This window comes from Pinus tabuliformis, chromosome 7 (genome assembly GCF_031772625.1).
Source record: "Pinus tabuliformis cultivar Carrire ecotype Pingquan chromosome 7, CPIR1, whole genome shotgun sequence".
Taxonomy (NCBI): domain Eukaryota; kingdom Viridiplantae; phylum Streptophyta; class Pinopsida; order Pinales; family Pinaceae; genus Pinus; species Pinus tabuliformis.
The window spans coordinates 1259511705-1259523393 of record NC_142293.1 but is presented as its reverse complement, the minus strand read 5'-3'; the positions used below and the strand labels follow the sequence as shown (position 1 = coordinate 1259523393).

At 36.6% G+C, this 11689-nt stretch overlaps 1 protein-coding gene across 2 annotated transcripts; it reads left to right on the top strand.

Moving 5' to 3' along the window:
* The first annotated feature begins 4141 nt into the window (after positions 1 to 4141).
* On the top strand, positions 4142 to 10137 carry LOC149251971 (uncharacterized). 2 transcript variants are annotated; one of them, XM_089459642.1, is made up of 12 exons: positions 4142 to 4688; positions 6310 to 6881; positions 7021 to 7110; positions 7218 to 7457; positions 7581 to 7802; positions 7886 to 8153; positions 8336 to 8667; positions 8771 to 8880; positions 8982 to 9091; positions 9205 to 9278; positions 9400 to 9492; positions 9657 to 10137. In XM_089459642.1, the coding sequence occupies exons 1-11, from the start codon at positions 4373 to 4375 to the stop codon at positions 9487 to 9489; spliced, it is 2424 nt and encodes an 807-aa protein (XP_089315768.1). In that variant the 5' UTR covers positions 4142 to 4372; the 3' UTR covers positions 9490 to 9492; positions 9657 to 10137. The 2 variants fall into 2 exon arrangements, with proteins under 2 accessions (XP_089315768.1, XP_089315767.1); XM_089459641.1 differs by having other exon boundaries at positions 4143 to 4688; positions 7886 to 8201.
* Positions 10138 to 11689: the final 1552 nt, after the last annotated feature.

Below are 11689 nucleotides of genomic sequence, written 5' to 3'. Positions count from 1 at the left end.
GGTGGCCACCCATCTATCCCATTTGGACCCCCACAACTCTCTTTCAGTCTTTTCAGTTTCCTAAATTGTAGCACAATTTACTATTTTTAGCAGTTTTTCGGGTCCTAAACTTCTGGAGCCGTTTTGAGGCCCTAAACGACATTTTTTTGGGAATCTGGGGCAACATGGGTCTATGGACCGATGTTGCCTCCCAAAGTGGTAGTACTCATATAGATCTTTCTAACGAGCTATCGTACGCGTCAAACGGAGATCGTATGCCAAAGTTACGACCCCGGGAAATTGCTGTACCAATTTACCCAAACGAGGCCCACAATTTGGCGTTTCATCTTCTAGGGTTAGGTTTTGGGATGTGAAGGGTTTTCCATTGTTTCTCAACAATAAGTAGGCCTTCAAGCCTCATTGTAACTTAGTTCGGAACAGTTCAGAGGCATGTAGCCACCACATCTCTTCTCAGAGATAAGCTACCATCGCCCTAGCTGATTTATTTCTATTTCTGTTTGTAAGCACATTTCAGTATTTTACAGTAATGAAATGAAGTATTATTTCCGCTGCATCTCAGTATTTATGGTTATCTCATCTTTGTATTTATGGTTATCTCTGTAATTTGTTGCGTTCCTGTTTAAATCCAGATCAAATTCCCATAAGATTTGATGCCAAGGTATCATCTATTAAAGAAATGAAGGATCCAAAAGATATAAAGATGGATGAGTTACATGGGATTCTCACCACATATGAAATGAGGATAGAAAAATAAGAGTCAACACTGAAGGAAGTATCTTTGAAATCATCAAAGAAGACAAAAGGACACAAATTATATGATTATTCTAGTTATGAATCAAATACAGAAGAAGCATAATTTGTGAGAAAGTTGAAAAGAGGATCTAGCAAGTAAAAAGGTAAGATACCCTTCAAATGTTTTATTTCTAGTAGAGTAGGATGTTTTTTTTGCCAAATGTCTATATGCAAAGTTTGAAGATAGTGATGATGAAGAAGAACATAAAAATAAAAGCAAATATTATAGACATAAAAGAGGAAACTATTCCAATAAGAAAAAAAAAATTATTACGGAGAAGATAGTAGCTCTTTAGAAGAGAGCGATGAATATTCTTTTGATATTGACAAAGAGGAATCCCTCTTCATAACCATTGATACAAATATTGTTGATAAAGAAAATAAAGGCAACCAAAAAGAGAAAATAGATTCAAAATAACAAGACATTGATGGGGAAGTAAATCTTGAAGCAAAACTTGTTAGTGCCTTAGAAGAAATAGATAGTTTAGATGAAAGATTAAAAAATAGAAGGAGATTTTGTATACATATGAGAAGAAGGAGCATGAACTTGATAGAACAATAGTTATCATATTGAAGACACAACTAGAATAGACAAAAAATATAGAAGAAGCGGTGAGAAACCAACTAAAGGAAAAGGAAGAAAATTGCGGGAAATTAGAAGCAAAAGTCATATCTTTGAGAAAGGAACTGGAGAAATAAATTGTTTGTTTGAATAAAAGCTCAAAGTTTGAAAAGGTTATTGAAATCCAAAATGACATTCTTAGTTTCCAAAGATCACCTTTCATTGATATAGGTCTTGGCTATAAAGAAAATCATAAGATCTCCATGGTGGAAGCAAGCACAAAACCATCAAAAAAGAAAAATGAAGAAAATCCTAAAAGCTATGCTAATATGCTCAAAGGATCCATCAATAATGAAAATAACACCAAGAAGGAGATGAGGACCAACAAAGGTTGTATTTTTCTCATAAGAACAACCAAACGAGTTCAGAAGAGTTGTTCCACCAAGAAGGCTTTCACAACTAGGTACCAAAACCTCTTCCTTGGATATTGTTTTTCTTACAATAATTTTTTTCATAAAGTAATGAATTGAAGAGCTTATGTAAGATGTGATCATGTAAGAGATATAATTAAATGATCTTTTAAGGCCTCAAATAATGGTTATGAGGAATAAAGCCATAATTTTTCATGAGTATGTTGATAGAAACTACAATTCATTTTCTCTACTTAATAATATTGAATGTTATAAGTGCAAAGAATATGGGCACAAAGCATGTGATTGTAGAAGTAGCACAAGAAAGTTTCCTAAACAAAACAACGAAGAACATGCTCTTATCAGGCATAGAGCATGAGGGTTCTCATCTGCATATAATTGAGTTGCACGAGAATGGGTTCGAGGACCAAGTTTAGATGGAAATGAGCACTAGAGTTGTCGTTGTATGATAACAAAACACTCAGGAATCATTTGATCTGGTTATGGACTAAGGAAATTAAGAGCAAGTGTCCCAAAACTAAGTTGTTGCGTAGAGTTGTTTTCTGGGTGATTGTTTTGCAGGGCATTAAAACATTGAGAGAGAGGGCCAATGAGATACTAGTCGGTAGTGAAGGGGCCCCTTTTGCTAGGCAAGACAATTGAGAAATAACCTATAACATATATGTATACTCTGGGCTTAGTGGGATTTTAAGAGAACTCTCTAAATTTGTATTAATGAAGGAGAGTGCCTTCATGAACACCACTCTCAATGATTGAGTGAGAGAATTCCCACATGGCTTCATGGTCTAGCTCAATGGTGGCCAATTGCAAAGGATATAAAGACAACTGAGGTTATGGTTGGGTGGGTGGAAAGTGACCCATCCTTCATAAGTTATAAGCAACTATGCATTGTGATAAGATAAGTGCCCTGATGGACTTCAAATTTGCAATCTAAATTATTTAAAATGAAAAAGAAATGATGTTGATGGTTGTGTTATTGTCACCATAGTCTACCAGGTAAAGGTTTTTCTTTGTGATGATTTTGGTCTTAATTTCACGCTAGTTTAAAATGAAAGTAGGTTTGTGATAACCCTAACATAATCCACATCTTGTTTGTCTCCTATATTTGGTGTATTTGGCCACCTTAATGAAAAGACAAACAAAGCAAAGTGGAATTGACTTATTGTTTATATATATATATATATATATATATATATATATATATATATATATATATATATCCTTTACTCTCTCTTTGAGAAAAAATGTTAATATAAAGAAGTAAAGTATTAATGTAAAACAAAATCCCAAATGAGTTTGTTTAACTTTAAATTTTAGAAAAAAAAAGTGTATATGCTTTTACAGAGAAATATAGTATTAATATGGAATGGAATACCAACACATAAATATACCAAATGTGATAGTAAAACATTTATCATGTAAATATCATAAATAATAACCACAAGCCAAATAAAATTGTAGGGAGCTCACAAGGCATAGAGCGGACGATGACAAAGTTTTTTGTTAAGGCACTCCATGGTGTAAATTTCACCGGTTCAAAACTCCGTGGGCAAAAATCCAATCATGCTAAGCGCTAGTGTGGCCTAGGCCAAGTGTGATCCCCGATTGATTTTGATGGCTTAGATGCCCCTGGGTTGCAGCTACTAAAACAATATATTAATCATGTTATCTCAAAACTCACATAAACTAGCAAACACAAAAAAATAATATTAAGACATATCATTTAAACCACCTTAACATTATTATTAAAGTGAAAAAAATATTATAACATTAATTGAAAATTTCACTTATAAACATTTTTAAAATTAATTAAATTTCAAAACTATATTTTTATTTTTATATTTTAATATAAATTTCCATCTAACATATAAATTCACTCACACTAAACAAAACTAATATCTTAGATAAAACTAAAAGATGAAACCAATATCTTAGATAAAACTAAAAGATGCTAATGAACCTGATTATCTTTATTTTCCAAGACCTTTTTATGTTTAGGGATGATAGAAAAGCAAAACTTACCCTTGACAATGACAGTGCGTTTGAGTGTTCTCAGACATTGACTTGGAGGTTCACATTAGTGTAACCATCGTCGTGGTGCACGTTGTAGTTGATAATGATGGTGAGCTTAGTGAATAAATTAAAAAAAAAAAAAAGAAAACTAAACTTACTCAGGAGAATCTGTGTTGTTGACATTATTGATGCCCCATTAGTCCTGTTTTAAAGGGGCACAAACTTAACCCGAGTTTAACATGAGAGTAGGTGGGGCTTTGGGTGTTTAAAATAACCCAAGTTGAATAGTGTTTGTTCAACTTCCTTCTTTTTCCTCTATAAAAGTATCGGTAAACTTGGAATTGTTTTAAAGTCACTGGGTATCGGTCACGAAGGTTGTTACTAAACCCTAATACTAGTTTGTGAGGGTTTGGAGGGTTTTGCGGGAAAGTCTATATTTTCTTTTGGTTGCTGATATCTACAGTGCTCGTTTCAACCTGATAAGAGGAGCAGGAGGCTCACCAGCACTGCATATCTGTGAATTTTTCTCTCATTTCTTCTAGCTTTGAAGGGTTTTGGCAGTTGTAGAGTAGAGATGCCGCCCCGATCAGTGAAGAAGCCCGCGGGAACACCAACTCCCAAAAAGGCCGCGGCGAAAACCCCTAACAAGACACCTAAGAGTGCCAACAAGGCCCCGACGCCCAAGGCCGAGCCTGAAATTGTTGAAAATGTTGAGAACCTAGAAGAAGCCGAAGCTGCGCCTGTAGAGGACGTGAAGGTTTTGGAGGATCCAGTAAAGGAGGAGAAAAGTATAAAGGCTGAGAAGTTAAAAGAGCAGCCCCCAAAAGATTCTAAAGATACCGCTGCTGCTGAGGAGCCAGCCGCTGTGAATAAATCCGCGCCAAAGAAAGGTAGGGTATCATGGTATCTCTTTAAATGTTTAAGGTGTTTGGTAGTGTTTAAATTTATATGCATTTTTGCTCGGATTTGTGTTAATTATTCTTATAGGTTTGCATTTTGCGGCGGTTAAATTGATTTTTATCTGTACTGAATTGTAGGGTGTTTTTAGGTTATTTGATAAAATTTGCCATGCCATTTTATCACAGAAATTGTATGCGTTTCATCTGGTTCTATATATCGATGGGTCTACTACTCTGGTTTCTTATTGTATTTTTTTGGTTTAATATTCCTTCTTATTGTGTCTTTACTTTGTTTGACGATTTATTTGATGACTAATTGCGTCATTATAACATTTCGTGTAGAGTTAGTTTTTTATTGATCTATTCTTTGTGAGATTATACATAAATATTTACCAAGGCTAATTAATACTGGCAAATATTCCTAAAAGCCTGCGTAACAGTTGCCTTCAGAATTTTCCATTGTACTTTGTTTAATGAAGTTTGCCACTATATGTTGTTTTTATTTTAATATATTTATATTCGGACCTGCGATACCTATGTATCTACCAATCTCTGTTTTTTAGTTTTTGTTTGATGAGATGTTATGTCGTTTCAAAAGCCCTCGCTATTGATGTTATTGTCGTGTCAAAAGCCCTCGCTATTGATGTTATTGTCGTGTCAACAGCAGCCTGCATAATGCACGTCTTTTCTGGTTTAATGATTAATTGCATGAAACGTTATGCCCTGCCAATATTACATTCTGTTACATTATTGACGTGTCTTTTGTTCGACCATTAGTTGCTTGAAATGTTATGTCGTGTCAATATGGTTTTATGAGATTTTACATTATTAAATTTTATTAAGGCCAAGCCAGTTTAAACAATCCTGCTTAATATGTCGTGGAAGTTCCGAAAAGAAATCGTCCTCTTCAAGGTTGTGTAAATGGCTTTGCTTTTTTTATAGTATAATTCTTGGAATTATTAAATTTTCCCTATGCCAATTTTTTGATAGAAGCTTCTCTCAATATTGTCATATACTTGGACTTTTGGTGTCTATGCTACCCTAAACTTCATTGACAAGTATCACTCAATTCAATATCTTGGAAGGTCAATGCTTAAATAAAATAAAATTAGTACCTCTCTTTTTCGTTTGTAATAGATTTATTGGTCTGCTTTAATGGTAGTCATTTTATTTTTCTGGGGGCGATCCTTCCAACCAACTGGTTTAATGACATTATATTTTTCAAAGAGTGCTTTGAATTTACAGCCTAACATTATGGTAGTCATTTTATTTTTCTGGGAAGTGATACTTACAACCAACTGGTTTAATAACATTATATTTTTCAAAGAGTGCTTCTTTGAAGTTACAGCTTAACATTATAGTAGTCATACTCGATGCAGCTAGAGGTTTCTTAAAGTAGCTGTTTGTTATCTTTTGCCTGGATAATGCAGGGCTGTTATCCTGAATTTGAACGTTGCCTAATGTGTGAGATCATTTTCTAGGATAATGTGTCGGATTATTCTAAACATATTGGTTTAAGAATTACTCTAAACTTATAAACTTTTTCTGTAAAAAATTGTGAGTCATTTTCTTTTATGTGGTTGAAATCGTTGCATTTTTTCAAATCTATTAGATGTTGCGGAGGAATCTAAGCCTCCCTTCGATGAGGATGACAAAGGGGAGAGACTCGAGCTGGATGATAACGTGTCTGAATCAGAACCAGAAGAGGAAGACGAAGGTCCAAAGGTTGATGCAGCAGTAATGGATCTGGACCAGGATGACATTGCACAGGAAGATGAAGAAGAAGAAGAATTAGGAGATCAGTTGGACGGCGGAGTACACGAGGGTGATGAAGGTGTAGATGATGAAGGTATAGGTGAAGAGGAGGAAGGTGAGGGGGAGGAGATGGAAGGTGAAGGTGAAGAGGAAGTGGGTGAGGAACATGAAGGTGAAGAAGAGGAGGATGAGCAACATGAAGTTGTGAAGGAAAGACGCAAGCGAAAGGAATTTGAAGTATTTGTTGGTGGCCTTGACAAGGACGCTGCTGAAGAAGATCTGAGAAAAGTATTTAGTGAAGTTGGCGAAGTGGTTGAAATCCGACTTATGATGAATCCACAAACACAGAAAAACAAGGGATTTGCCTTTATACGTTATGCAAGTGTTGATCAAGCTAAGCGAGCTTGCACAGAACTCAAGAATCCACAGGTACTTCCTTGATTAACTGTTTTACAGGCATTTTGTCTGTTTCAATTGTAAAAGTTATCTTTTGATATGCATTGTGATGGTAAGCCCTGCTTTAAGTTGCTCAAGTATGTAAATCACTTATGTCCTATTTCACTTCCAGGTTAAGGGTAAAGTTTGTGGGGTTTCACCTAGCCAGGACAGTGACACACTTTTCTTGGGAAATATATGTAAGACATGGACAAAGGAAGCTGTAAGTTTCATGCTTGCATATGCCATACGTTCCACTTAATTGATCTAAATGCTTTAATGTGCATTCTGGAATATACTTATAATTTATGTTTTTTTCTTGTTTTTAAGCTAAGAGAGAAGTTGAAGAGCTTTGGCATTGATAATATTGAGGATTTAACTCTAGTTGAAGACCCTAAAGATGATGGAATGAATCGTGGCTTTGCCTTTCTAGAGTTCTCAGCTCGTTCAGATGCCATGAATGCATATAAACGGCTGCAGAAGAGAGATGTTGTTTTGGGTACTGATAAAACTGCAAAGGTGTCATTTGCAGAGACATTTGTCGAGCCCGATGAAGAAGTTATGGCACAGGTACATGCCATTTTTGATCTCTCTGATACTAGTTTGATAGGAAGGTTGTTCACTTATGCCAAATTGGGAATTTAAGTGTTTTTCTTATGAAGTTACTGTCAACATTATGCTGGACTACTCCAGGTTAAGACTGTATTTGTTGATGGGTTACCACCTTCCTGGGATGAGGATCGAATCAAAGAGCAATTTAAGAAATACGGTGATATCGAGAAAATTCAGTTGGCACGCAACATGCCTTCAGCTAGGCGGAGGGACTTCGGATTTGTTACCTTTTCAACCCATGATGCTGCAGTAGCATGTATAGATGGAGTTAATAACAATGGGCTTGGAGAAGGTGATAGTAAGGTATGCTCATTTGTCGTCATTTGTTTATACTTTTTGGTGAGCGTTATGTTTTTATTCCCTGCTGAAGTGTGACTATCTTGCAGGTGAAGGTGAAGGCTAGATTGTCAAAGCCTCATCAAAAAGGAAGATTATTAAAACACGGTGTTCGAGGTGGTTATAAGATTGGGCGTGGTCGTGGCAGTACACGTGGTGGCAGGGGCCCATGGGTTCGTGCTCCTGCCCATTTTGAGCCCCGGAGGTTTGGAGGTCGTGGTGGCCGTTTCATTGGACGAGGAGGTCAAGTTGCAGGTCGTGGAGTAAAGCGTCCTCTGGGGCGCAATGCATATCCACCTGTACCAGAGAGACTCCCAAGTAGGTATTTGCCACCCTATGAAAGGGTGCGAGATAGGCGCCCACCAGGTAACTAATAGTATAATAGTATAATCTCATAAGTTTCATTTGAATTTTGTAGATAGTTTTTAGTATACATTTTCGTTAGCCTCTTCTGTGTTGTTGATTGGCAAAAATGTGTTGTTTGGCATAAATTTGTTAAGCTCCGGCATATCCAAGAGGTAATGCAAGGAGGGATTATGGAAGACGAGACGAATCTTATGATGATCGTCAAGTGCGACCTAGTCGATCAGCTTCTGATTTTGCTACTCGTGCTGCTGCTGGAAGGCGGTCATCCTATAGAGATAGTTATGCAAATCGTGGGCCCAGCAGCTATTCAGACAGTGCACCTCCTCGAGGGGTGGAAAGGACTGCATCACGTAGACCTGCCTATCCAGAAGAAAGCTATGGTCGACGCATAGATAAGCCTTATCGTGATAGCCGTGGTCGTGATTATGACAATGTTTCTGGATCAAAACGTCCATATTCAGCAGTGGTTTGTTCTCGGTGCTTTCTGTTATATTATTGTCTCTAAGGGTGTTTTAACTTTTTTGTAAGGTATTTTTCTGATTTTTATATATTGCTCTCTCATTTGCCAGGAAGAACCATCTAGATATGGAGAACCTCCTATGAGAAACTCGAGGGCCCGTTTGGAATACGGTGTCAGTGCTAGTGCATCGCAGTATGGTGACTATGGTGATTCCACTAGGTGAGAATTAATTTGGACATCATAGTTATTATGGATTACCAACAGTGTTATCGTATCATAATAATTTAGTTGTGACACTGCACACGTGTTTTCCTAATCAGACTTGGGAGAGGCTCCCAGCTAGGCTATGGGGGTAGTGCTAGACAGGATTCATATGGCTTATATGATGGACACCAATCTAGTGTGGGTTATGGAGGAAGTAAAACGTACGGTAAGGGTTTTATAATTCCAGCACTTATTCCAGTGTTGTGTAGTGATTTCAATTGCATACTGTCTTTTGAATTCATTGCCAATAAGTGATATTTGTGTGAATCTACTGTACAGGTTCTCTTGGGGGCAGTGATGCTGGTGGAACATATTCGAGCTATGGCAATGATTACTTGTCCGGTGGAACTGATGTATGTTAAAGAATAGTACTTTTATAATGTTTAGTCGTTACTTTTATTTTATTATTCAAGTTGTGTTCACTGTTTCTTCTTCAGTTAATAAAGATGCATATGATTTGTTAAATTTTTACAGATTGGTAGCGGTTCATATTCATCTCTATATTCAAGCCGCAATATGGGAGGTGGATACTTATCCGGCAGTGGTTCAGGATCTTATTATTAAATTGTGAGTTATCTTTCTCTGCGTATTTTTTCCCCTCTGATAGCACTTTGGTATTTTATTTTTGTGATAAATAATATTTGATATTTGTAGGCCTATATTGGGTGTCTATTGAATTAGAAAGATGTCACATTGAATTAAGTATCCTTACACATCTCCATGGTATACAGATCTGTGTTCACGAGGATGTTGTAGTCTAGTTTCTACCAATCAATACCAAGTCTTCAGCTATTATTACTAAAGGAGGCCTCTTTGATTTGAGGTTGATGTTAATGGATGGATGTAAGTGGGCACCATACAACTAGACAAGCTGCAGCTTAAAAGTTTTTAAGAGATTAATGAAGGAGGCATTGTATGGTGGAAGATTTTTGGTTTCCTGATGTGGATGATATATACAGGTGGGAGATGAAATCAGACAATTGTTGTTTACATGTAGCTGAGATTTATATTTTGATAACACTGAATATATTTTAATTTGGGAAGTTGAGAGCACTGAATTTAATTGTCTTATTTAATGGTAACTCTGTATTGAGAAGACACGATTTGAAGGATTTTAGCTACACGAGAGATAAGGGAACATAACTGTTCAGATGACAGACAAGAAATTTTATATTGAGTTGAATGGTAAAATGGAGAGAAATTATATATTGAGTTGAATAGTCAAATGGATTGCCATATGCTAGAGTCTCTCTTAATATTTTAGTGTATGACTGGTACTGGCTTCAACCAGGTTGATGGAAAAATATGCATTACGCAACTCATGCATCATCGATCTAGAACATCTAATAATTTGTGTTTAAGTCGATGCCCTTTTCTACTATGGAAATTCTTTAGTAGGCAATATGGACTGCATTTTAGCTAGGTGGAGTAACTTGGAAGTGGCTGTTGTGCCACATGAGTAGAACATCTTATATTTTATGTTTGAGTGGATGCCCTTTTCTCTATGGAATTTCTTTAGTAGGCAATATGGACTGCATTTTATCTGGATGGAGAAACTCGGAAGTGGCTGTTCTGCCACATGAGTGGTATTATACAAGTTCTGCAACACTAGCTATGTTACTGGTTATTAGTAATTTTGTTGACATTGAGAAGTAACCTTATCTGTTGCGTTGATGGCCACAATTAGCAATGTGCTACCTTCATGATGGTTGTGAAGTGTTTGAATGGTAATGATAAGATAGTTGGCTGCAAAGAACCGTATGCTATATGCCTACAATTTTTGAGTGGTTGAGGTACATTTTCAGCAATCAAATAATATTTTTGAGGTATATTTGCAGAATAGCCAAGTGAATCTGCTGGTTTGGGGTCAAGAAAAATGTGGCAATGTTGTCAGTAATGCTAGAAAGATATTTGTACATATGTACAAGAAGTAACCTTCTTTTGCTAGCACACTCAGTTATATCATAGTACAAGAGCCTGATGCTATGGTAGCGGAGGCAGTGGCCCTTTGCCCACGATGTTGGCCTAGACGTTATCGTGATTTTTAGAGGGAATCTTTGTTAGGTTGTCATACCTCCATTTTAATGGGTTGCATAATTTAGTACGACTAAATGGGAAGATGTAGTACCAATTCCTCTTGGGACATGAACGGCACCTTCTTGGCACTACGTGGACGTCATCTCCCTTTTTTAACAGTCATCATTTGACACTTACTTTGGTCTGTGCCATGTCTCTCTAGGATAATGTTATGTACCTTTTTTGGCACTTAGAGTTGAGCTATGTTCTTTCGAGAACTGAACTTATTACTTTTGGTTGATGTTACATTATTATTTTGTTTTGCATTTGACAGGGAGGATGTGTAATTACCTTTTGCTGTCCCAGGCATTGAAGGACAATGTGTTGAGCACTAACGTGTGTGGGTATGATTTAGGTGTGTTGATCACTAACGTGTGTGGGATATGATTTAGGTGTGTTGATTGCTAACATCGTGTGTGTGGTACCAATTAGTTTTGTTGTTTTGTCTTGTTTAACATGAATAAAAGCAACCTCCGTATATGTCTTGGAATCCAGCTTCATATTACTTCTATCCATAACTACTCTAATCGTTGTTGGAATCTATTGTCGTTTTCTTCTTCTCTTAATATAACGTGTGCCAAAGTTGTCTGCTTTCTCGAAGCTTTTGACCAAGTTGTTTGTGTTGGTTTGATTACATACCTGCTCTAGGATTAATTGACAGATAATATTGAAGAGTTTGCATTTGACA

Coding starts and splice junctions, on each gene's coding strand:
- LOC149251971 (XM_089459641.1), top strand. CDS start 4,373: ATGCCGCCCCGATCAGTGAAGAAGCCCGCGGGAACACCAACTCCCAAA. Junction 6,882..7,020: donor CAGAACTCAAGAATCCACAG/GTACTTCCTTGA, acceptor TTTCACTTCCAG/GTTAAGGGTAAAGTTTGTGG. Junction 9,279..9,399: donor ACTTGTCCGGTGGAACTGAT/GTATGTTAAAGA, acceptor AAATTTTTACAG/ATTGGTAGCGGTTCATATTC.